Below are 22,956 nucleotides of genomic sequence, written 5' to 3'. Positions count from 1 at the left end.
TTGTTGCGCGCCACAAGCCACAAAAGACAGGTAACCTGTCGCGCATCATATACCCCGTGAAACTGAAAGAGATGTCCGCCGCAGATCTGCGTTTCATCAAATTTCAGGTACATATTCCTAGGATATGCTCTGACATATCCGCGTGAAAGCAATTGAACTGAACCAGAGTCACGGACTCTCCCCGTCTCCCACTGTCCATCGTCGGATACACGCGCGCCAAGTCCCATCTGATTTGTGTCACATGCACCCGTCCCATATAACTACTATTTTCGATTTTTGTGTGATTTAGTTTATAAAAAAAATATTCAATATTTATGTTTTTAAATAAATTTGTTAAATAACTAGTTAAAGATTTTTCTAACGATACTCCCTTTATACTTAAAAAGAAAATCGTTTTGGACAAAGTTTGGATCAAACATGAATAACTTTTAAGTTGTTGAGTTTAAAAATATGAAAACTATACAAATAGATTTGTCTTAAAAAATACTTTCATAACATATATATATATATATATATATATATATATATATATATATATATGTTAGACACCACTTTCTGTTAAATATTTTTACAAAAAACAAGGAGTTAAAGTTAGGCTTTAGAAACTATGTCCCTGTCCTAAATGACTTTCTCGGTAAATACGGAGGGAGTACTAACTATACTCTAACTATGTATAATAAATATTAATATTTTTAATATATATTTAGCCAAAGTTGTTTCTTTTTTTGTGACTAGCCAAAATTGTTTCTTAAGAAACACAAATAACAGTTATTTTGGGATAGAGTACGTTCTCTCTCAAACATAACAGTAGAAATCAAAGTTTCTAAATTTGAACAAATAACACAAAATAATAATATATGTGGTGCGTAACAAATATCGGTAGATTAGTCGTGATATGTATTTTATGTATTTTTATATTCAATTGGAAATTCAAATGTTGAAACTATTTTTCTAAAAGATTAGTTATTTTGAATTGAGAGTGTCGATGTTGACTGAGAGCAACCAAGACTTGTATGTTTTTTCTATTTCCAAGGCCTCAGTCAATCGAGGAAATATTTTAAGTTTGCATGGAGAGTTGCAGGATGATCCATGCTATGGTCTACAGGATTTATCTTGGTTTGTGTCCTCCAATTCATATTTGCCGCAATTTCAAATTTTAGGAGGCTGTATTATATACAAATAATTCTAACTAAGGAACAGAAAGGTAGATCATGATTTTTGAAAAAAAAATGAAATTGGTTTTACACTTCTTCCGAGTTAAAACAAAATTTATATTGATAATCAGTTTCTAGAAACAATATTTGGATTTTATTTTGAAAAAAATATTTCAACAACTTTTTTTGAAAATTCAAATTTTCTCTCTAAAGTATCGCAAAAGTCCGATTTATCATTGTCATAGCTAACTTGACATCACGTAGGACGGCTGAAGTGGCACCACATCAACTAAAATCACCTCAGTACTGCTCAGGGAGGTAAATCAAATGGTTTAAATAATTGGATGTGTCTAAAAAACTGGTTTTCTAATTAACAGGGTTCAATCAAACTTATGCAGTAGTTGAGATCAATGAACCTTTTTCTTCAAAAAATGGGGCTTCCGACAAAAATGAAATTTAGACCGACTAGTGAATCAGCCTTGGACGGGTCTAAGAAATTATTTGAGACTTGGGCCTGGGCCGGTCTTATTGGTCCTTTGGGCCAGTCACACTCACGGCGCGCACACAACACGCGCCCCCCGACCTCCCCACGGCCACGAGACAGCCACCTCCCGACCTCCCTGTGTGCCCCCAGAGCTCCGAGAAGCCATCCCCCCAAATCGGCCTACGCTTCCACGCCCTCCTCCACGAGGTGAGGAAACCCTAGCGACCGACCATGGCGCTGCTCCCGCGCACCGCGCGGCTGGCCCTCCTCTCCACTCCGCGGGCCTACTCCGCCGCCGCTGCTGCGGGCGCCTCCTCGACGTCCCCAGCGCCATACGGGGGCGCGCCCCCGCCGGCGATGTCGAAGACGGCCGAGTTCGTGGTCTCCAAGGTGGACGACCTGATGAACTGGGCGCGTAAGGGCTCGATCTGGCCCATGACCTTCGGGCTCGCCTGCTGCGCGGTGGAGATGATGCACGCCGGCGCGTCCCGCTACGACTTCGACCGGTTCGGCGTCATCTTCCGTCCCTCGCCGCGCCAGTCCGATTGCATGATCGTCGCCGGCACGCTCACCAACAAGATGGCTCCAGCCCTCCGCAAGTCAGTAACACATTCCTCGTCTCGATTGGTTAGGCCGATTTTAGATTTCGATTTGGGGGGGTCCTTAGATCTCACAAAGGATCTAGGTAGGGGAATATGAAGCAATATATTTCTATCTTTGCACCGAAGAAATATGATCCAGAGAATTAGATTTTTACTACTGATTGGCCATAGCGTCTGTAGAAACCATGTTGTGCTCAGATCATTATATGGAGAATTTTCAGTTTGCTCCCACGAACAACATGTTCTTGAAGTAGGATATGGGTCTTTGATTTGACAACCAGCTACATAGACTTGGTTATCTGCAAGTTTTCTAAAAATGATTATAATTTGTATCAACAAGTTTTGAGGATAATTGTAATGTAATCGATCAATTTGCATTGTGCGGACAACCAGCCACACTTGTGAGGCTATTTGTATAGGGATTTGACTTAATACTGAGCTTCTGTTAATCCAAACCCACCATTTTTCTTGTTTAAGTATTGTCTTCTGGAGTAATTGTTATAGTATAGTATGTGACCTTACCTTGCATATCATACCAATCAACATTGGTAATTTCTTGGTATAAATTTGCATAGGAGACCTGTTGTTTGAGTTGCGCCTTTCTAGGATGTGTGGTTATGATGTTGTGTTTCTTCTCTTTAGCAGGTTGAGCAAACTATTGAAGTTCAAACATAAACTTAGGCCTTGTTTAGTTCTGAATTTTTTTTGTTTTTGGTACTGTTGCACTTCGTTTTTATTTGGCAATTATTGTCTAGCTAGGCTCAAAAGATTCATCTCGCAATTTACAGGTAAACTGTGCAATTAGTTTTGTTTTTGTCTATATTTAATGCTCCATGCATGCCGCAAGATTCGATGTGACGGGGAATCTTGAAAAGTTTTTGGTTTTTGGGGTGAACTAAACAAGGCCTTAGTTCATTTCTATATCGTTTGTATTGTTTTCTGTGCTAAGATGTTTTGGAGAATTAAATTCTAATCTTTTACTGGTTTTGCAATTCTTGTTAGTACTAACTGTAGATGCTGAAACACAGGAGTGCTCTAGCAAACCCAGCATCATTTTTGGATGCTAGCTTACCATTGCATTCATTAGTTAAACCTTTTAAATTTGATCACTTTTCAATGTATAAGTCTTTAGGACCATGTCTAAGTAACAGATAAAGTTGCCACTCAAAGTACTTTTACGGCACCACTCTTTTAAGAACCTTAATAAGCTCTCTGGTTGGATAAAGGTTTCGTTACAACCGAAGGGGCCAGTCTCTTTCAAATAGCATTGATGATTTTGGTCATGGTCAGCATGACATCTTTATTCGACCAGAGGTAGTAATAATACATTGATAAAAATTCTGTAGTAAAAGATGTTGGAAAAACATGCTCTGTATGACTTTATTTGCGGACACTGACAATATTAGGAAAATAAGTAAGCTTGCATTGACTGGCTAGCTGCATTATCTGCATGGATTGACTATCCATTTTGCTTGCTGAAACATAAAAATATCAAAATTATAGGAATGGAGGAAAGAGGCTTTGCTTGGTATCCTTAAATTACAAATCTGGATTGTATACTATAGTGACTTTCTTTAAGCTTTACGTGCTTCTAATAATATTCCTTATTTGTCTCTTCTTTTGTTGAGACGTGTGTGTGAACATATTTTAAATTTGTTATTTGCAGGGTTTATGACCAAATGCCTGAGCCTAGATGGGTTATTTCAATGGGCAGCTGTGCCAACGGTGGTGGATACTACCATTACTCCTACTCTGTTGTACGTGGATGTGACCGTATAGTCCCTGTGGACATCTACGTCCCTGGGTGCCCACCAACTGCTGAGGCACTACTGTACGGTGTTCTTCAGCTCCAAAAGAAGATCAACAGGCGTAAGGATTTCCTTCACTGGTGGACCAAGTGAAGCATGCTTCTGCTGTTGCTCGCTCCCTATATTTCTTTGCATTTGACCTACTTATCTCATCTGAAATAAGGACAGACTTTGCTCAGATTTGCAAATTTGTTGTGCCTGGAAGGATGTATGTCCAGGTTGTTTGATGAGCATAGAGCTCTGTACTTGAAGTCAGTTCGCCTGTAATGGACACCATACCTGCCGTGAATCTGTTTTTAAGCTTCCATTGTAATACAGCAATACACCAGATGCCTGTTAATGGGTATCTTCTCCCTACCATTGGGTTTATATACAGGCTTACATGTCTTGTCTTTTATCATCAGATGCCTAACTAATGAATGGTACTGCATATTTTTCTTCCGATCTGCAAGTCCTGTATTGAGAAATTGTATTGTTTTCGGAAGCACTGCAGAAACTTAAAGGTGTATAATTGAACTTGAAATGACATGTGGTGCCAGGGCTACATGTACAGGCAGATAACGTGTCAAGTGCACTTTTTTCGAGCTATTTTTGAAATTGACATAATCTCATTATCATAGTTTTCTTGAACTATTTGAGACTTAATTTCAAAAACTAAAGCTCAATGTGTCGAACTGAAATCAAAACTAATTCATCTTTGTTCTAAAAGGAAAACCAAAAGTTAATCAAAATTAATTCATCTTTATATTCTAAAAGAAAAACTGAGTTCAATCAGAACATTTTCTCAAAAAAATAAAAAAAAAAGGTTCATTCAAAACATAATTTAAATAAACAAGACATATATGTCATTGGGATGTTACTTCTCAAGACAAACTCAATGAGGTCGCTAATCTGTATGGGAACCGTGCTATTACAGGGGTTTGATTTGATTTACCAATGAAAAGTCGTAAGCCTAATGGAGTCCACCTGGACAAAGCAGGTCCTAACCTCCCCTCCAAGACAAGTACGGCGCTAATAAGCCTGCTATAAAACAGCCCTGTCCCTTACCGTCCCCTCGCAGCCGTCTTTCCCAAGTTCCAACTCGTGTCCTCACCTCGGATCTCTCCATCCCTTCGGTCCAAACCGCCGATCACAATCACAAGGTAAACTCAAAGAATCCATCACATCATCCTGGAATCCGCGCTTCCCGACCGCCGGAATTTTCTCTTTACCTTTATAATTTCTTCTTCTAACCCGCATTGCCGCGTTCCGAACCGTGAGCTAGCACCAGCACCAGCGGCGGCGGCACATTCCATGGCGGCGCTGGGGTCGAAGCTGGCGCAGCTGCAGTCCAAGGCGTGCGAGGCGACGAGGATGGTGGCCAAGCACGGAGGCTCGTACCACAAGACGCTCATGGAGAAGAACAAGCACTACGTCGTCGACCCTCCCACCATCGAGAAGTGCCGGGAGCTCTCCAAGCAGCTCTTCTACACCCGACTCGCCAGGTCAGTGCTCCTTCACGTCCCCGTGCCACCAACTCTGAGAGGAAAGAGGAGGAGGATGTAAATGCCAGAATCTCAGTATATCAAATTTTCAGCTTTTAGATGGGAGATTTGGCCGTTGTGATGAATCTGAAGTTGTTCCTTTAGAATATGGTAGCTTGTCGTTGTCGATTGCCTCCTGAGGTGTGAGGGGCCGAGGGGGCATGTATGGGTTGGGTCTGACCGTTTGAGTTCCAATGCAAAAGCACCATGATCGTTTGGTGACATTATATAATTGTGCAGTGCTGGGTAGACAATCAGGAATTCCACAATCCGCCTAACCCTTGGGATGTGCTGATTTAGTTGCACTGTAGCATCCAAAACTTTATGATTCAGGTGGTTATTCTGTGATGTCACAATTTGCATATTGCTATCACAGTAAGCATAGAGGAAGGATTTGGATATCTGTGTTTGGATGAATCATGCCTCTTCCAACTCCCTCTCTTTTGCTGCAACACTGGGCATCTACTAGGTTGTTCATAATGCTTGAGTCAATGCATGTGCTACAAGAAATCTGTCTGAATTTCTGAAATTCTTATCAAGTAACCAATCATATTGAATTGTTGGAGCTTGGAGGAAACGCCTTTGCAGGGTGGTGTGCATTGTTAATTTGTTAGCTTGTAGATCGGATGGGAGGTTTAGTGATGAAATTGGAATTCAACATTGTTAATATGGACTTATGGGAAGCCTCTTTAGGGTTGCAGCAAACCTATATGGATCCACCAAGTATTGTTTAGGTTTTTGTATTGATAAGAGCCCAAAGTGCTTATTAGATGCCTTGAAGTATTCTTATCTGATGAAATTATATGATTAGGCCATGTTAGGTTAGAGTTAGACGCAGTTGATTGGCTCCATCACACAAATAGACATTAAGAATTTCAGAGGCTATCTAATCATCGTGACGTGATAATTTAGTGGCACAAAAAAAGTTTAGGATTTCTTGTCTTTTAACTAATGTGATGTGAATTCTTGTTTCTGTGGCACACAGTCTGCATTTGGCTATTACAAAACAAATGCTAATCATGGCGCCTGCCACATTGAGATTGATCAATCATGTTTATTGCCTCTTGTTTGAATTACATCTGCTGAACTAATAGAAGATTTGGTGTGCTTGCTTGTTTATTTAGGGTAACAATTGCCTGTCTGTTAAACTTTTTATGACAACAGAAATATCTTGTATTACTCCTGTCAAATTATTTATTGTTGTCTGCTAACTAGTTGGTAAACCCATGCTGAGTTATATATGAACCATATGTTTTGATATAAATGTTGGATGACTAGAATATCTTTAAAATATATTAAAAGGCTCACTTGCTAGTTAAATTCTAAGAATTGGACCAAGATGGTGGACGCCACGACAGTCGGTGGAATTCACATACACGTATTGGGGAACCTGGCAATATTGATTTCTGGATGTATATATCCTGAATTTATGTTAATGGCTATTCGTAAACAAAAGTAAACAATAAATGAAGCTTATTGCTGCATTTTAGACAATTTTCACAACACACGATTTGATAAATATGCATTTTATATATTGTGCTCTCGTCAGAAATTTTAACACTTGATTTATGTGTTTCTTGCAGCCTTCCTGGTCGTTATGAGTCATTCTGGAAAGAGCTTGATGGTGCGAAGCTCCTGTGGAAGAACAGAAGCAATCTGAAGGTTGAGGATGCTGGTGTTGCTGCGATGTTTGGCATCGAGTTGTATGCGTGGTTCTGCCTAGGTGAGATCGCCGGTAGAGGATTTACTGTCACGGGCTACCATGTCTGAAACCTGAATGCCTGCCTTACCTCTAGGGCTCTAGCATTAGCAATCCACATTTGCCGACGAATATTATGGAATCGGTGTAGGTGATGCAACATTTTGGTATTCGGAACTATAGTACTATTGAATCTTGATGCTGTGGAACTATATTAATCTCGGTGGACGAGAAATGATGAGCTAATAATTTACTGTATATCCTGCCCTTTCTGGAATATTTCCCGGGCGTTCTCTGGCATGCCTTGCGCCCGTGTTCCGTCAGTCGTCCAAGCGGGATTGCATTGCATGCGCCAGGTCCCCGCGCCCCCCGATGCGGTCGTGTATTTGTGTCCTACTAGAGTACTCTACTGGCACTTGCAACTTTGGTGAACAAATCGTGAGCTCGGAAATGCCTCCGCGTTGAGAGATACTAAACACCACCGACGCTTGCTTTGCTGACCGGACTGCAATTGCTGAGATGCCAGAACAGAGAAGCACCATCTTCGGACTAAATTCTGTCGTCTGCAGTTGCTGAGATACCAGAGCAGAGCACTATCTTGTTTTGATGATAGCGGAGGGTACGGTTTTAAAGGAAACTGAAGTTTAATAAACACAAGGGGTGTTTCAAATTAAAACAAAGCCAGTAGCATTCATATCATAACTGAAAACTTACACCAGGCGTAGTATATAATTGGAAAACATTTTAAACGCATGCTGCACAAGAAGAATTTCCATCGGCCATCTTTTGCACGTCCGGCCTGCCTCTTCACCGGTCTACCACTTCGCGCCATCGTGCCCTCATGGCGTCGCCCGACGCTCTTCCGCTACGATTCCTCCTCGTCGTCCTCGTCACCTTCACCGCTGACGCCACCCACCGACCAAAAACGCTGCACATCCCCGTCGTCCACCGAGGCGCAGTCTTCCCATCCCGGCGCGGCGCACCACCGGGCAGCCTTCGCCGCTGCCGCCATGCCGCTCCTTTCACCGCGCAGGTGGCCTCCTTCCACTCGATCGCCGCCGACGACGACGACCGGCTCCGCTCCCCCGTCATGTCGGGTGTCCCCTTCGACAGCGGCGAGTACTTCGCGGTCATCAACGTCGGCGACCCGCCCACGCGCGCGCTCGTCGTCATCGACACTGGCAGCGACCTCATCTGGCTCCAGTGCGTGCCGTGCCGCCACTGCTACCGCCAGGTGACCCCGCTTTACGACCCGCGGAGCTCCAGCACGCACAGGCGGATCCCCTGCGCCTCGCCGCGGTGCCGCGACGTCCTCCGCTACCCCGGCTGCGACGCCCGCACCGGGGGCTGCGTGTACATGGTTGTGTACGGCGACGGCTCCGCGTCCAGCGGCGACCTTGCCACCGACAGGCTCGTCTTCCCCGACGACACGCACGTCCACAACGTCACGCTCGGATGCGGCCACGACAACGTGGGGCTGCTGGAGTCCGCGGCCGGGCTGCTCGGCGTCGGCCGGGGCCAGCTCTCCTTCCCGACGCAGCTGGCGCCGGCGTACGGGCACGTCTTCTCGTACTGCCTCGGCGACCGCTTGTCCCGCGCGCAGAACGGCTCCTCGTACCTTGTGTTCGGCCGCACGCCGGAGCCACCGTCCACGGCGTTCACCCCGCTGCGGACGAACCCGCGGCGGCCCAGCCTCTACTACGTGGACATGGTCGGCTTCAGCGTCGGCGGCGAGCGCGTGACCGGATTCTCCAACGCCAGCCTCGCGCTGAACCCGGCGACCGGGCGAGGGGGCATCGTGGTAGACTCCGGCACGGCCATTTCACGGTTCGCACGGGACGCGTACGCGGCGGTGCGCGACGCCTTCGACTCGCACGCGGCAGCGGCCGGGACGATGCGGAAGCTGGCCACCAAATTCTCGGTGTTCGACGCGTGCTACGACCTCCGCGGGAACGGTGCGCCCGCGGCTGCTGTTCGCGTGCCCAGCATCGTGCTGCACTTCGCCGGTGGTGCGGACATGGCGCTGCCTCAGGCGAACTACCTCATCCCCGTGCAGGGCGGGGATCGCCGGACGTATTTCTGCCTCGGGCTCCAGGCGGCGGATGATGGCCTCAACGTGCTCGGCAACGTCCAGCAACAAGGATTCGGTCTTGTGTTCGATGTCGAGAGGGGAAGGATCGGTTTCACGCCAAACGGATGTTCAGTTTAGTGATCAGAAACGAGGACTGATTCAAAAGGGATTACTAATGTGCCGCATGGAGAAGTTTTAGGTATTAGCTGATGTTGTGATTATACATGTTATATAAAATTGTGGTTTGCCGGTTTTCGTTGGGAAATCAAGGAGTAATGTGTTTGCCTATTTGAAAGAACGGATCTGGCAGAGAATTCAAGGATGGAAGGAGAGGTTATTGAAGCTGTGGCTCAGGCTATTCCAGTTTTTGCAATGGGACGTTTTGACATCACAAAGGAAATGTGCACTCAGATCAGTTCTATGATAGCTCGATTCTGGTGTTATATTCAAGATAAAGAAGGGAGTATGCATTGGGTGAGCTGGGAGAAGTTGGTTAGCACGAAAGCTGAAGGTGGTTTGTTTGTTTTTTTTTTAGGAAACGGTGGTTTCGGTTTTAGGGACCTCCATGCCTTTAATATGGCGATGCTCGCTAAACAACCCTGGAGACTTCTACAGAATCCAACATCACTCTGTGGTCGTCTTCTGAAATCTAAGTACTTCCCGAACGCAAGTGTCCTGGAGGCACAGGCGAAACCGGGCTGCTCTTATACTTGGAGAAGCATAAGCTTGGGAATAGAAACTTTGAAAGAAGGAATTGTCTGGTGTGTGGGTAACGGTCGCAGCATAAAAGTATGGGATGATCCGTGGGTGCCAAGGGGCGTCACTAGAAAGCCAATCACGCCGAGAGGAAGGAATTTGATCCGTACTGTCCACTGAGGACTGGGATGTCGAGTTACTGATCCAAACTTTTTGGGAGGAAGATGTTCAGGTAATCAGAACAATATTCAGTCCATGCAGAGATGAATGATGTAGTAGGCTGGCATTTTGATCCGAAGGGATGTTTCTCTGTGAAGTCGGCATACAGAGTTCACCGTGCAACTGTAGTCAGTAAACAAAAAAGACAACAGGGCACGGGTTCGGGAGATAGCAGTGCTGAAACTCGATTTTGGAATGATTTGTGGAATCTTGATTGTCAGCCGAAGGTGAAGCATTTTCTTCGGAGACTAAGCCACAATACTTTAGCTCTGAGGAAAGTTCTTCAGACTTCAGAGGAGGGGAAAGCTGGACACACGTTGCTGCATGTGCGGCAGGCTAGATGAAGATTGTGGCCACCTGTTGTTCAAATACAAAGAAGTGAAGGTCTGGCGTGAACTGAATTTAGAATAAGTGCGATGCAGATTAGCTGAAGCCCAGTCGGCACGACAAATGATGGAGATGATTTTGAAGATGAAAGGGAAAGAACAACTCACAGTAGTCATGCTGCTATGGCTATGGTGGGGAGAGCGAAACAAGTGGAGAGAAGAAGGGAGGAGACGAACTGCAGTAGACTTGGCTTATGTTGCTGCTTTCTAAGCTGATCTTGCAGTGAAAACTGATGGCCAGCTGTTGTCGGAAAGCCGTCAGAGATCGCACTGGCAAAACCAATGACAGGAGAACTGAGGCCTATATTAAAAGAATAATACACGTTAAACGGTCTATATTAAAATATAAATAAACACAACTAAAAGAATACATAAGGATCTGTTTAAATCCAGTGTTGGCAATACTATTTTGTCACGGGACGACATGAAACTAACAGTTTTTTTTTTTACGAAACTTACAGCTAGTACCTGCTAATCCAATTCCTAATTCCTAATCCAGCTAACATGACCATAGCTAACGTTGGCAGCTTGGCACACTGCCGCTCAAGCAACGAGGCCGACGTACTCGAGTTCCACGGAGCCCAGCCACAGCTTCCCCCTCCTCTCCGCCACGTCGCTCAGTGTGACACCCTTGGCCGCCGTAAGCTCCTCGACCTCCACCCCTTGGTTGTCCAGGCGGACGCCGACCAGGTGCTTCGCGGGAGCCGTCGCCGGCGTCACGTCCAGCCGCTGCTTTTCCTGGTTGAGCGCCACCCAGTACCCACCCTTGCCGTCCCGCCTCACGTTGTCCGGGTACCCCGGCAGGTCCGCCAGCAGCTCGTACTGTCCCGCCCTGGCGCCACGGAGGAAGTACCTGAACGCCTGGCACGGCACGGTGTGCGCGACCACGACCTGCGCGCCGTCGCGGCTGACGGCCACGCCGTTCGGGTACGGCAGGCCGGCCTTGAGCACGGTGACGCTCTTCGTCTTGGCGTCGTACTTGAGCAGCCGCCCCGTCGCGTCCGCGTTCATCATGATCTCCGTGTTGAACCTCCTCGGGTACGTGCTGCTCGAGTCGGTGAAGTAGACGTCGCCGGTGGCCTGGTGGACGTCGAGGCCGTTGACGAAGTTGAACGGGACGCCGCCCGCGCCGGTCGCCAGCACCTCGGCCTCGCCGCCGCCCGGGCCGACCTTCATGAGCCCCAAGTAGGCGTCGGCGATGTAGACGTCGCCGGTCTTGAAGTGGAACTGGAGGCCCAGGGGCCGGCCGCACATGCTCTCGGTCTCGGCCGACGGCACCACTCCGGCCGTGCACAGGGGTATCTTCCTGTAGTTGGCGCTGTGCGCGAACGTGGTCCAGCCGACGGCGCTGCCGCCCCACTTGAGGACGCGGCCGTCCGAGACGCCGGCGTAGGGCCCCTCGCCCTTGCCGTCGAAGGCGAGGCTCTCGGCGCCGCTGACGCCGCCGGGTAAAGGGAGGTGGAAGCTCCAGCGCGTGTCGGTCGTCTTGACCTGCGCGGCGGCGGCGCCCGGCGTGGCGAAAAGGGCTAGGACGACGACGGCGGCGGCGAGGAGCCACGTCGCCAGATTGACCTGTCGTCGCCGCATGCTGTGCAGTGCGTCGTCACCCGATTAGCTACTAGCTTCCTCGCGATGTTCGCTCTCCGACGGCGGGCAGGGTGCGGTCTCGCAATCTCGTGCAGCGTGTGCTGGATTTGTCGTGTGTTTCTGATGTGCCTCTCACCGCGCCGAGGGCTCGCGTTTTATGGCCCTGGAAGCTGCCCGCCTTCGGACTCGGCCGCTCTTGGCGGGAGATTTCGTTTACGAGCCGGACTGCCGATCACGAGACGGCCCTGTTGGTGTTGGGATTTTGGAAGCTGGCTCGGACACGCGGTTTGTACCTATTCGGACCCAAACGAGGTGCGTGTTTCTCTCTTTGGATCCGGAGGCTCGTGGGCGTACGGGCGTCCAAGATCTGTGCGTCAGTTCGCCGATGCCTGACAGGGACCATGGCGGCAGGGCCTCGTCGCGTACAAGCTGGTTGTGGCCTCGTGGGACTTCAGATTGATCGACGAGAACGCAGACAAAAAGAACGACAATTCGGCTGTTGCGCAAGCGACGAACGAGAACTGTCTTACCTACGCACTCAACACTTGTAGTCGAAAGTTGCCATTACCGTGCTTCCTCGCACGGAAAATTTGAAAAAATATTTAAAAAGGATATATCAAAATCGTCATCACAACTCAATACACTCTCTTGGTCTTGGATCTCCAGCACCACGCATCATGATCACAAGGTTTCAAGTGTAGTAATGCGCGGTACACTCCAGTGATAGTGACAGGTCGGGCCGCCACCACTGGTGGATCCCGTGCGCGGTCTTGAAGTCCGGCGACGGCCCGCGGTTCACCGTCAGCACGGCAGACGGGAACAGGTGCAGCGGCTCGCAGCCGCTTCCACCCTTCCCAATGCCCAGCAGCAGGTCCTTCACCGAGTTCCTCGTCGCCAGCCTCCCCACGCCGCCGGCCCCGATGGCCTCCATCTTCCTGCGGTGGTCGAAGTACCCCACGTACTCGGCGCTGATCGGGTCCGCAGGGTTCACGAACAGGTTCGGCACCCAGGCCGCCATCGCCGCGAACGCCGCGTCGTGCACAGCACCGCCGCCGCCGCCTCGCTTCAGGACGGCCGCCACGCCTGCCGTGACGAAGCTGTTGGCGATGCGGATGCCCTGCCTCAGCCGCCGGTCCCCGATCCGCTCCACCGGCGCCGACACGAACGGCGCGTTGAAGAGGAACGTGGGCAGGGCGGGGGCGCCCGCCCTGACCAGGGTCTTGGCGCCTAGCGTCGCGATGGCCGAGCCCAGCGAGTGGCCCGCCAGCCAGACGCGGTCGTGCTGCCCGGCCGCCGTCGCCAGAGTGTCGTGGATCGCCTGCATGGCGGCGCGGAACCGGGACTTGCCTTCCAGCCCGTTGCGGACCAGCTGCAGGTCCAGCTCCAGGTCCCGCTTTGCCGAGCCCTTCTTGGCGATGGTCCCGCGGAAGGCGACGACGTAGTGCGGGGCGCTGGCGGCGGCCGTCGGGTCCAGGAGGTGGAGCGGCGGCTGGAACGCGTAGACGGCGCCGAAGATGGAGCCGTCGGCGGCGTCGATGAGCACCTGCCGCAGCTCGAAGTGGAAGAAGCTCCACCACGCCGGCGCGCGGGCGTCGGGACCCTGCCGGTTGCACTGCCGGTCGCGCTCTAGGACGTACACGCCCTGCACAAGACTTGCCATGACGGATCGCCGGTGGTGAGGGCAGTTCCTGGCCGGAGCAACGCCGACAAATACAGGTAAGCAATTCATATGATACACCTTACTCTCAGAAAGAAAACATGACACATTCGTAATGACAAAACTCAGTAGCATATCAAAGCGTAGGAGATACATCTAAATTTTGCAGGTTCCAGTTTCACTGCGATCGGCTTGATCATTCAGGATTCAAGAACTAGGAGAAAGTAAATACTCGATTCATAGTCGTATAGGCCACAATCTTTCAAGCAGAAGTAGAAATTTATTAAGCTGATGCTGCATTGCTGCTCACTACAGTTGTTCTGACTTTCAACTTGAAAGGTTCGAATGATTTTCGAGGTTCAACAAAAAAAGGTAAGCAACTCACCAGTTCACGTATGTCAAATACGTTGGCCCTGAAACTTCAAAGAGGTCCTTCTGTGACGTCATTTTTGGTTCTCCTTGTTCTGATCCTCCTGTACAAGAAAGGTAGACGATAGAGAGGTTCAGGCGCAACCAGAGCAGCAAAAGCCTCTAAACCCAAGGTAATCTTCAGAGTTCTTTCAGAAACACAGATGGATAAATCAATCACATATTCCCACAAGATTTCGAAATACCCCTTACCCCTTGATGCTTCATCCTACTGACTTGACCTATAAATCCACATTCTATAGGGATATATTCATATCGTCAGGACACTGCCGCTGACACATAAATCAACATTCTCTAGGGATATATCCATATCCTCAGGACACTGCCTCTCTATCCACATCAATAGTGTCTTTTGTTCTCATCGGACATTCTAAACAATTCGTGAATCGGCACCATATCTACAGGGCTTGAGACACAAACCATAGATTCAAGATGCAGCACAGCAAGCACATTTCTGAAGAATCAGCAGAGGGAAACAGATTAAAATGAACTAGGAAATTACCAGAGATATGCCTTCTTCAGCTGTGGAGCATCTCCTCATTCCATTATGGACTCTGCAAGTCTCGGACCCTGCCGCGGAGCTGTAGCCGAATATGTTGGGCAACGACTTTCAGGTCAACGAAAGGACAATTCTATTTTAAAGCCACGATGAAAGAGTTGAAACAAATAATTTAAGATCCTCTAGCACGACCGAACAGAGCACCGTACAATGGGGAGATGCAATTGGAAGAGTTGGGCAAATTTTTTTTTGCTGGTGTAGTGCTGCTGACTCGATCGGAATTTCAAGAAATAAGACCGAGCTTTAGGAAAGAACTCATAGAGGACAGAACGACTTGTGAGCATGAAGCGCCGAAGTCTTCCCATTTATAAAGTTGGGAGGATCATTCACAAGTGGGATAAATGATATGAACTCACCACATGCCAAGATATCTTATGCATAATTCCATGTCATTAATTTTGGGTACCTTCTTTCCCTAAGCAGCCAAGTATAGATGTGAGCAATTGATGGAATATAATTATATATAATATTGCTGGATGTTTAGATGGGTTCTATTAATCCTCCTCTGAACAGGATATTTAGATGATTTTTTTTAATGCCGTGGACGCCTAGAGGGATATTTTTGCTGAAAAAGACACAGTATGAGGCAATTTTGCTTACAGATTTGTCATAATCTAATAAATGTGTCTTCTGTGAATTATGGAGCGTTGCTGTTCTGTACCAACGCGGTTGGCAGAACCATCACTGATGAGTGGAAGCAAAAGTTTGTTGCATGGTAGTTTGAAACTTTGAATTCTTTCAACAATCTATACCTGGGTAAAGTTTATTTTGCCCTTGAGGGCACGTGCCCTCACTCTCCTACCCATTGGCTCTATACCTGGTCGATAACTACTGTATGAGTTACAGAACTACTACAATCTGGAGAGCGCCAAATAGATTGCACTCATCTGCTGAAATTATTATTCAAAGCGCATGGATCTTATAGAAGTTAGTAAGTCATTTTAGCTTTCGGAGATTGGAGATACGTGACCAAAGATTTCCATTTTGTGTTCCTCCTCACATTTTTGTGTAATTGTTTCCCCGTCCCTTTTATTTTGCTTTTCATTCCTAAAGTGTTCTACTACCTATCTATTTCATTCATCCGTCTCAAAATAAATAAACTCATAAAATCCTAAAAAGCCAAACTTTAAAGTGAAGAGTAACAATATTTATGATACCAAATAAATAGATTATGAAAACATATATTTATTTGATGTTCTAAATGTTGGGGCCTTTTTTTTCTATAAATTTAATTAAACTTAAAATAATACACGGATGACATCAAGCAACTATGAAGATCAAAATGGCAAGGGGATACGGGATAGCAATTCTATACCAATAACTTTTTTTTTTGCGATGAAAGAAGAATTATATTAGATAATAGCTGGGTACATGAATACATTACAAGCACTCTAGATTACACAAATATCTACAAAAAATCATCTAAATTATACCAAGTTGTGAATAGCTCCAGATCTTAAAACCAAACCTATACGACGCTTTGCAGTATGGATGACCGCACAGGCAAACACTCGGCAAAAGGCCTGAGAACAGATGCCCAACGAACGACGACCAACATTCATGTAGGCGGAGTTGAGAAACTTCTTCTTTTCGGGTGTCTTTCTTCTTCTTCTTCTTCTTCTTCTTCTTTCCGCCACCGAAGAATGAGAAAAACTGATCTAAAACTTTTTCTCCCTAGTCATTCATTATGGCCAGATCTAACCACGATAAAACAGAGAAGAGACCAGAGAAAATTATTCCATGGTGGTGACACCATCTCCGTCTTGATGCTGCCGTCCGGAAATAAAAGTCTCCATGTCGTCAAATCGATGAGGATATCGACGTTGTAGTTGTTGTCTGCATCTTCAACGGAGCCACCATGGAGAAAATGGTTCCAACCTACCATCTCACCATCACTGGAAAAAAGGAGGAAAAAATAAATTACCAAAACCAAAAAACTTGAAATGGAGACTCCCTAACCCTAAAGACTCGATCTAGTGAAAAAACTTATTAAAAATGATGGATCCCACTTTCTTCCTCCGCCACCAAGGTTGAAGCAGCAGCGGCGTTGAGACGCTTGGTGCCCGCGGCGGGTATTCGACCGACCTATCCCCACCTCTTTTTATTCTATACCAACAACCGAGGATTGTCTATTAGTGTCTTTTAAAGACGAGGAGGCAGAACAGAATTCTGATTTACCTAAGGAGCCAAGTACTAATCAAAGTAGAAGGGGTAAGCAGACGGAGGTGGTGGTTACCAATGAGACAATAGTTGATCACCGGCCGTGCTAAACACCAACATGACAACATGCCCAAATAGGCAATCTAGTGAATTGAAGAGTTTGTTAGTACTTCCTCCGGTCCATTTTATTTGGCGCACACGCATATCAAAATTTAAATTTTAAAAACTTTGACCATTAATTAGACTAATAATTATTAACTATTATAACACAAACTTTATATAATTAGATTTGTAAGGAATTATATTGTCCAATGATTATAAGTTTATAAGTATAGGTAATATAATATAAAGTAAATAAATGGTCAAAATGCAATCTAGGAGACCGTGTCATTTTTCCATGAGCCAGATAAAATGGACCGAAGCGAGTATAATACAAAGATTGTCCTGATTCTAGGAGTGAAATTATACATACGACAGACACAAATACTAATATTATTGGAGCAAATTCATGTATAAGTGGTGGTGATATGGAAACTGAATATCATGTCTAAGAAGTTGCATGTAGTTTGCTTTCAGCCTATAAGCAATCCAATCTACTGAGCACCCAACATATTTAAAAATTCATCCCACCAAATCAACAATTAAGGAAGCGAGTAGGGTTAGATCTTAGCGCAAACCAGTTAGGGGACAACCAAAATGAACAGAAAGAGAGGAATGGACATGCTATTCAAACGCCTCGTATTATGAAATTGTCGTTTGTATTAACCCTTTTATCTTGAAGGGTACATCAAGAGTGGCAATGACTACCATAAAGATGAAGCCCTTGTGAGCTATAAGGAGCTTCTTGATGTTGGATGATTCATGGACTCTAGGTACTTCTAGTTTTTTACAATAATAAATAATATTTCTATGTGGTCCTAACCAGTGTTTGATTTCTTAAATTCCTATCTTATCTTTTTTCGCTTTTCCTAGATTGTTGCCGCTAGCTAGTAGAATATACATTGTTTTTTTTCTAGCATGTATTATTTTTTACTTGACCAATATGGTTTCCAACTCAATGTGGTTCCAGTTTGAGAATAAATTGAGTTTAAGTGTTTTTCATACAATCTAATTGACAAAAAGTCAAAAACCCTACACATCTATTTTCTTATTGTAATCTTGTCCTAGATAAAAAGTCTAAAACCCTACACATTTATTTTCTTATTGTAATTTTGTCCTAGATGAAAAACTATTTTTAGTGATTTACTTAATATAGACTATTTTAGTGAATTAATTTCAGTATAGTTTTCTTGTACGACAGAAGTGTTGTATTTGAATATGAATATAATGGGCAAATTATGTATTAGAAATCCCATTCACATTACCACTTTATTATGGATATTAGAAAGTCATCTTGTATCTCATTATTTTTTTGTGTGTGATACCTTTCAAATGGTACTGCTAGTGAGATTTTATTTGTTGTTAAGGTAGTTGTTTGATATGGTTTCCGTGTTGGTATTCAAAGGTTGATGGATACAGAGAAACCTTACATTCTGTTTGAAATGACTATCTTTATATCAGTAGACCTTTGTATGATGACTTTTTTGTTAGATATTACTCTGTAGTCCCTTGAAAGGGAGCATGTGGGTGTTCCTTTGTAGATGTTTCTTTTGAACAATATTTGATTATGTGGATATATGATCAAGAAAGGCATAATATGATTTATAACATATTACAATAATTATATCCATACATTTCATTTACGTTTTTTTTGTTTTCCCCAATATTCATTTCCGTGGACAAAAATAGCTTCTTCTATCATCTAGTTGGTGTTTATAGAGCCCCGCGGTGGACCCTTCAATGAATACACACTATATCACCTATGTCACAACAGGAAATATTTGAAATCAGCAATAGAGTAGCTGCTGTCCCTCATGTTTTTTGCACACAATAGTAACACTAGAGACACAACTAATCAAAATAACAATAATAAACAAGCTGATTAGTGAGATTAGGCAACATTCTTTGGATTGTCATTTATTCAGTTAGTGTACATGTTATGCTATTGGTCATACCAATTTTTTAGAGGGGCTTAAAGTTTCATTTAATCTTACAAATTAAACTCTTTGCCTTGTCCGTTCGGGCTAAATCGATATCATTTGTTTATTGTTTGGCAAATTTTGCCTTTTATGATCAACCCATAAGCCATGAACGGAATGAGACACATGGCCTGGTTAGATTGGTTAATTGACCATATAGGCCTTGTAAGGTGTATTGGATGGTGTTAAATGCTATTCATTTACATACATTGTGGACAAGTCTTAGGAGGATTTTTTTCTTGATGCATTGATTTTTTTCATGAAATTTTGAGCTTTGGTCAAAGCTATATTGCTTGCAACCTGCTTTAAATAACCTTTGAGGTAGTTACAGGCTTATTGTTACTAGTAGAGGGGAGTCGTCGAGGGGTGGATGAGCGGGTGTGTGTAGTTAGGATTAAGAGGTAGTGATTTGCCTAATGGATGCATCCGAAACCCGATACTAAACTCGTTTATGTCTCACTAGGTCTAAAAGCCACGGGTTTCAAATCCTAACTGCTTGACTCTCATTCATCGTGTAGCCGTGCCTAGGGTCCGTTTCCGCATAGCGCTAGCTCAGCTCCTCTCCCGCGTAGGCATATGCCATTACATCTTCTCCAAGAATTCCGTGTGGTGATTGAGCGCACCGTGTCCGTGTGATCCTTTTTGCTTGAGCTTATCAACCACGAAACAACGTTTCATCAACATCGGCCGCAGAAACGATAAGCCGAACAAAGCACATGTTTATGCAAGCACATGTTCCCCAATTGCCCTTTACATAAAACTTGCCCTTTCCATAAAACGCAGAGCAACATGTTCCTTAATACAATGATGGCTTCCTTCCTAGTTATAGTACTTCTAGTAAGTTCTTTTGCGAGCCGCCTGAGTTACACCGATGAATATGAGGACATGAGCGTTGATGAAATCCTCCACACCTACAACCTCTCCGCAGCTTGCTGCTTGGAGTTGGGCGCCACCCATAGCTCCGCGAACTTCACCTTGGAGATGCTCTCCAGCACCTCATACGGCGTGATGTCCCCAATCACTACCACCTTCTTGTTCTCCAAATCTACTTCGAACGATGTCACACCTGCGCAAAAAGACAGGACAGGTTAATTGAGACTTTGTTTTTTTTTCCCCCTTTTCTTGAGACTGAGGGAGACATCGCTCTTGGGGCAGGTGAGCTCTCTGTATAGTACCAAGGCCTTTTTTTCTCTTCAGAAAACAGAGCAGCCAGCCAGCATCGACAAGTGTAACCGAAGCAGGAGCCAGAAATGTGCCCATTCCGGCATTCTTTATGGCGCCCGGCAATGGGATGGGCCGCCGGAGTGGCGGAGGCCGTGGCCGTGCACCACCAAATCTCGACTGCCTGTCTCACGCAAAGTTCTCCTTTCCAGAATCCAGAAAAGGCAGGCAGGCAGGCAGGCACCACCAATGCACCACACACAAGCAGCGGAGCCGGACATACACATGTGCACAGTGCAAGCATGTGCCGGGGCCAGGGGCGCCATGCCTGCCCAGTGCCCAGGCCCAGCCGATACGACACGACGCCAACTCACGGGCAATGGGTGATCACTGGAGCTGCAGGCCCTGATCTCTAGTACAGTAGTACTATATATTCTTCACTCTCTCTGTACCATGCATGCTTAGCGTGACGAATGACTGATGTCTGACGATCCATGTTCACTGTTCGGCGCCAGCCAACAACACCAGGGCCTTGGTTAATTCCACAAGTTGATAGGTGAGATAATTTTTTTAAATCTAATTAGTTCATAAGACACTAATTAACAAATAAAACAAAAATATTACGATAATCAAATTCAAAAACTTTTTTTTAGAACTAAACAAGTTCCAAGAGCGTGAAGAGACGATTATTTTTACAAGGAAATATTACTGTAGTGGGGGCGAGCACAAAGGTCAACCATGGCCGCGTTTTTCTTGCTGCATGCGTCTGGCGATCTTGACCCGGGTGGTGTCATGTCCCGTCGCTGCTCTTGCTGCTCGCATCCCAAGGTACACCCCTACTGTAGTAGGAGTACGTGCTATTCTATTTCCTACTGGCTACTACTACGACGACGGGGAAAAACTGTTGCTCTATAGGAGTACTCCTAGATGTGTGCCATCTTCCTCGCCCAAGACCCCAAGCGATTAACATTCGCTTCACTAACACGAAATGCAATAACGCATCGAGTTTACTGCTTTGTTTTCTCGATGCGTTTCCTTTCCTCAGATTGGCATGCGTGGCCGGCCAGGAGAAATTGGTCTCCCAGAATTAAGCACCGCTGATCTTATCTTACACTACCGAAGGCAGTCTGTTAACTCCCTTCAGGAAACTATATCACGAAGTGAAGTGAAGTGAGAATGCTGGTAAATGTGAGAAAGTTTGACTGTTAGCTGTGTGGGCATAGCCGATAAGTTGTGTGAACCTGTAGCTTAGTAGGCCTGCCGTGTGGCAAATAAAACACATGCCATCTTTTTAACCATGATCTGGTATGAAAGGATTCTGAGCACAGATGGACAGACCCAGAAGTGGGCAAGGAAGGATCAGTTGTCATACCGTCCATCTTGGAGATGTGCTTCTGGACTTTCTTGGCGCATCCATAGCAGTGCATCGACACCTTGAGCTCCACAGTCTGCATCAAACAGAGCACGCAAGACAAATTAATGATGCAACATGGAACATAATTAATCACGGAAAGGTAGGCAAAACTGAGCAGAGGTTAACATGTTCTGCTGCAGTGCAGAGGTATCTGATGAAACACTGTCTCAAGGTAGATAGATTTTTTTCCCCAGATAATGGTCTCAAGGTACCTTTGGCTCTAGATGGAAAGCAAGAGTCTTGGCAGCTCCATCGACGAAGTCCCTGAGCTTGACGAGCTCCTCCAGCTGGCTGCTCACCAGGGCCTTCCGCTCGTCCTCGTCTTCCTCCTCCTCCACGGAATGTATGCAGGCGCAGGCGTTGGAGCACAGGGACAGCGAGAAGCAGTCGAGCACCTTGTCCAGGCCCAGCTTCTTCGTCCGCCCCATCCTCTCTCTGGCTGTCAGCAACTGAAGCTTCCAAGTTATATAAACACCAGGGCCTGCAGGCTGGAAAGAGCAAAGCACCCTTCCGAAAAGCCAGAGGCTTTTGCGTTTCCCTCTCAAGATTGGCCGGGATCTAATCTACTGGCTATATGCACATCTAGCTAGCTCTCAAGCTCTGCATGAGAAGAGACAAGTTTATATGCGAGCTGAGCAAGCAGCAGGACGGCCTACCAAAGTAATGGGGGGCAAGCCGGCAAAGAGATCGAGGACGAGGAGCATATATGTACACTGTACTGTAAGCAGGAGCGTCGTTGAAGTGGGGGTGTGTGCTGCTTGAAAGCTCAAAGCAGCAGCAGCAGCAGCTTCCAAGAAGTGGATTTAAATTTGTTGGGGTGCGTTCATGGACGACGAGCAGACAAGATGGGAAGGCTCTCCATGTGGCAATGTGCTACCTTATTGGCGCCGGTGGAATAATCATGCCTGCCTTCGAGAAACACATTGCGGTGTTATGTAGAAGATGTATGTAACAAACACTAGATAATGCATACGTCGATACAAAAGGTTAGCAATATAATACACCCAATCATGCACACCAATGAATAATAATGCCTGGCCTTTCGTTCGCTATTATTCAAGTAATTAAGTTGCAGCAAATGAAACTTGCTGGTACGACGACGTCAGGGCCGGCTCACAAGTTGCCACATACGTGCCTTTCACTTGTGCACATCATCAGTGGATATGCTGTAATAGGGGCAGTAGTATATGTATGCATATTGTGGGTCTCTAATTTGGTGAGTAATACGTGTCAACGTAAGCTGAGCAGCAAGAAGTAAGAGGGCATCGG

General features: G+C 45.9%; 6 protein-coding genes across 9 annotated transcripts; 3 read left to right on the top strand and 3 right to left on the bottom strand.

The window, feature by feature from the left end:
* Window positions 1,713–4,449, top strand: LOC8069805 (NADH-quinone oxidoreductase subunit B). Its single transcript, XM_002458371.2, has 2 exons — window positions 1,713–2,237; window positions 3,907–4,449. Exons 1-2 carry the CDS (start codon window positions 1,870–1,872, stop codon window positions 4,139–4,141), a joined length of 603 nt encoding a protein of 200 aa, XP_002458416.1. The 5' UTR covers window positions 1,713–1,869; the 3' UTR covers window positions 4,142–4,449.
* On the top strand, window positions 5,095–7,528 carry LOC8069804. 2 transcript variants are annotated; one of them, XM_021457550.1, is made up of 3 exons: window positions 5,095–5,190; window positions 5,313–5,532; window positions 7,155–7,528. In XM_021457550.1, exons 2-3 carry the CDS (start codon window positions 5,342–5,344, stop codon window positions 7,339–7,341), a joined length of 378 nt encoding a protein of 125 aa, XP_021313225.1. In that variant the 5' UTR covers window positions 5,095–5,190; window positions 5,313–5,341; the 3' UTR covers window positions 7,342–7,528. The 2 variants fall into 2 exon arrangements, with proteins under 2 accessions (XP_021313225.1, XP_002458415.1); XM_002458370.2 differs by having other exon boundaries at window positions 5,175–5,190; window positions 5,319–5,532.
* Window positions 8,112–9,479, top strand: LOC8059193 (aspartyl protease family protein 2). The gene has a single exon (XM_002458369.2). The coding sequence runs from the start codon at window positions 8,112–8,114 to the stop codon at window positions 9,477–9,479; it is 1,368 nt and encodes a 455-aa protein (XP_002458414.2).
* Window positions 11,045–12,336, bottom strand: LOC8059192 (protein STRICTOSIDINE SYNTHASE-LIKE 10). The gene has a single exon (XM_002456214.2). It carries the CDS (start codon window positions 12,227–12,229, stop codon window positions 11,186–11,188), a length of 1,044 nt encoding a protein of 347 aa, XP_002456259.1. The 5' UTR covers window positions 12,230–12,336; the 3' UTR covers window positions 11,045–11,185.
* LOC8059191 (GDSL esterase/lipase At4g10955) lies at window positions 12,854–15,220 on the bottom strand. Its single transcript, XM_002456213.2, has 2 exons — window positions 14,272–15,220; window positions 12,854–13,917 (listed from the first exon to the last, which is right to left on the bottom strand). Exons 1-2 carry the CDS (start codon window positions 14,331–14,333, stop codon window positions 12,921–12,923), a joined length of 1,059 nt encoding a protein of 352 aa, XP_002456258.1. The 5' UTR covers window positions 14,334–15,220; the 3' UTR covers window positions 12,854–12,920.
* Window positions 19,794–22,700, bottom strand: LOC8059190 (protein SODIUM POTASSIUM ROOT DEFECTIVE 2). 3 transcript variants are annotated; one of them, XM_021455280.1, is made up of 4 exons: window positions 22,344–22,700; window positions 21,900–22,136; window positions 21,646–21,721; window positions 19,794–20,178 (listed from the first exon to the last, which is right to left on the bottom strand). In XM_021455280.1, the coding sequence occupies exons 1-4, from the start codon at window positions 22,389–22,391 to the stop codon at window positions 20,024–20,026; spliced, it is 516 nt and encodes a 171-aa protein (XP_021310955.1). In that variant the 5' UTR covers window positions 22,392–22,700; the 3' UTR covers window positions 19,794–20,023. The 3 variants fall into 3 exon arrangements, with proteins under 3 accessions (XP_021310955.1, XP_021310956.1, XP_002456257.1); XM_021455281.1 differs by having other exon boundaries at window positions 22,400–22,700; XM_002456212.2 differs by having other exon boundaries at window positions 21,900–22,700.

The sequence above is a fragment of the Sorghum bicolor genome, chromosome 3 (assembly GCF_000003195.3).
Source record: "Sorghum bicolor cultivar BTx623 chromosome 3, Sorghum_bicolor_NCBIv3, whole genome shotgun sequence".
NCBI lineage: Eukaryota > Viridiplantae > Streptophyta > Magnoliopsida > Poales > Poaceae > Sorghum > Sorghum bicolor.
Note: the sequence above shows the minus strand (reverse complement) of the source record. Positions and strands in the feature narration are given on the sequence as shown.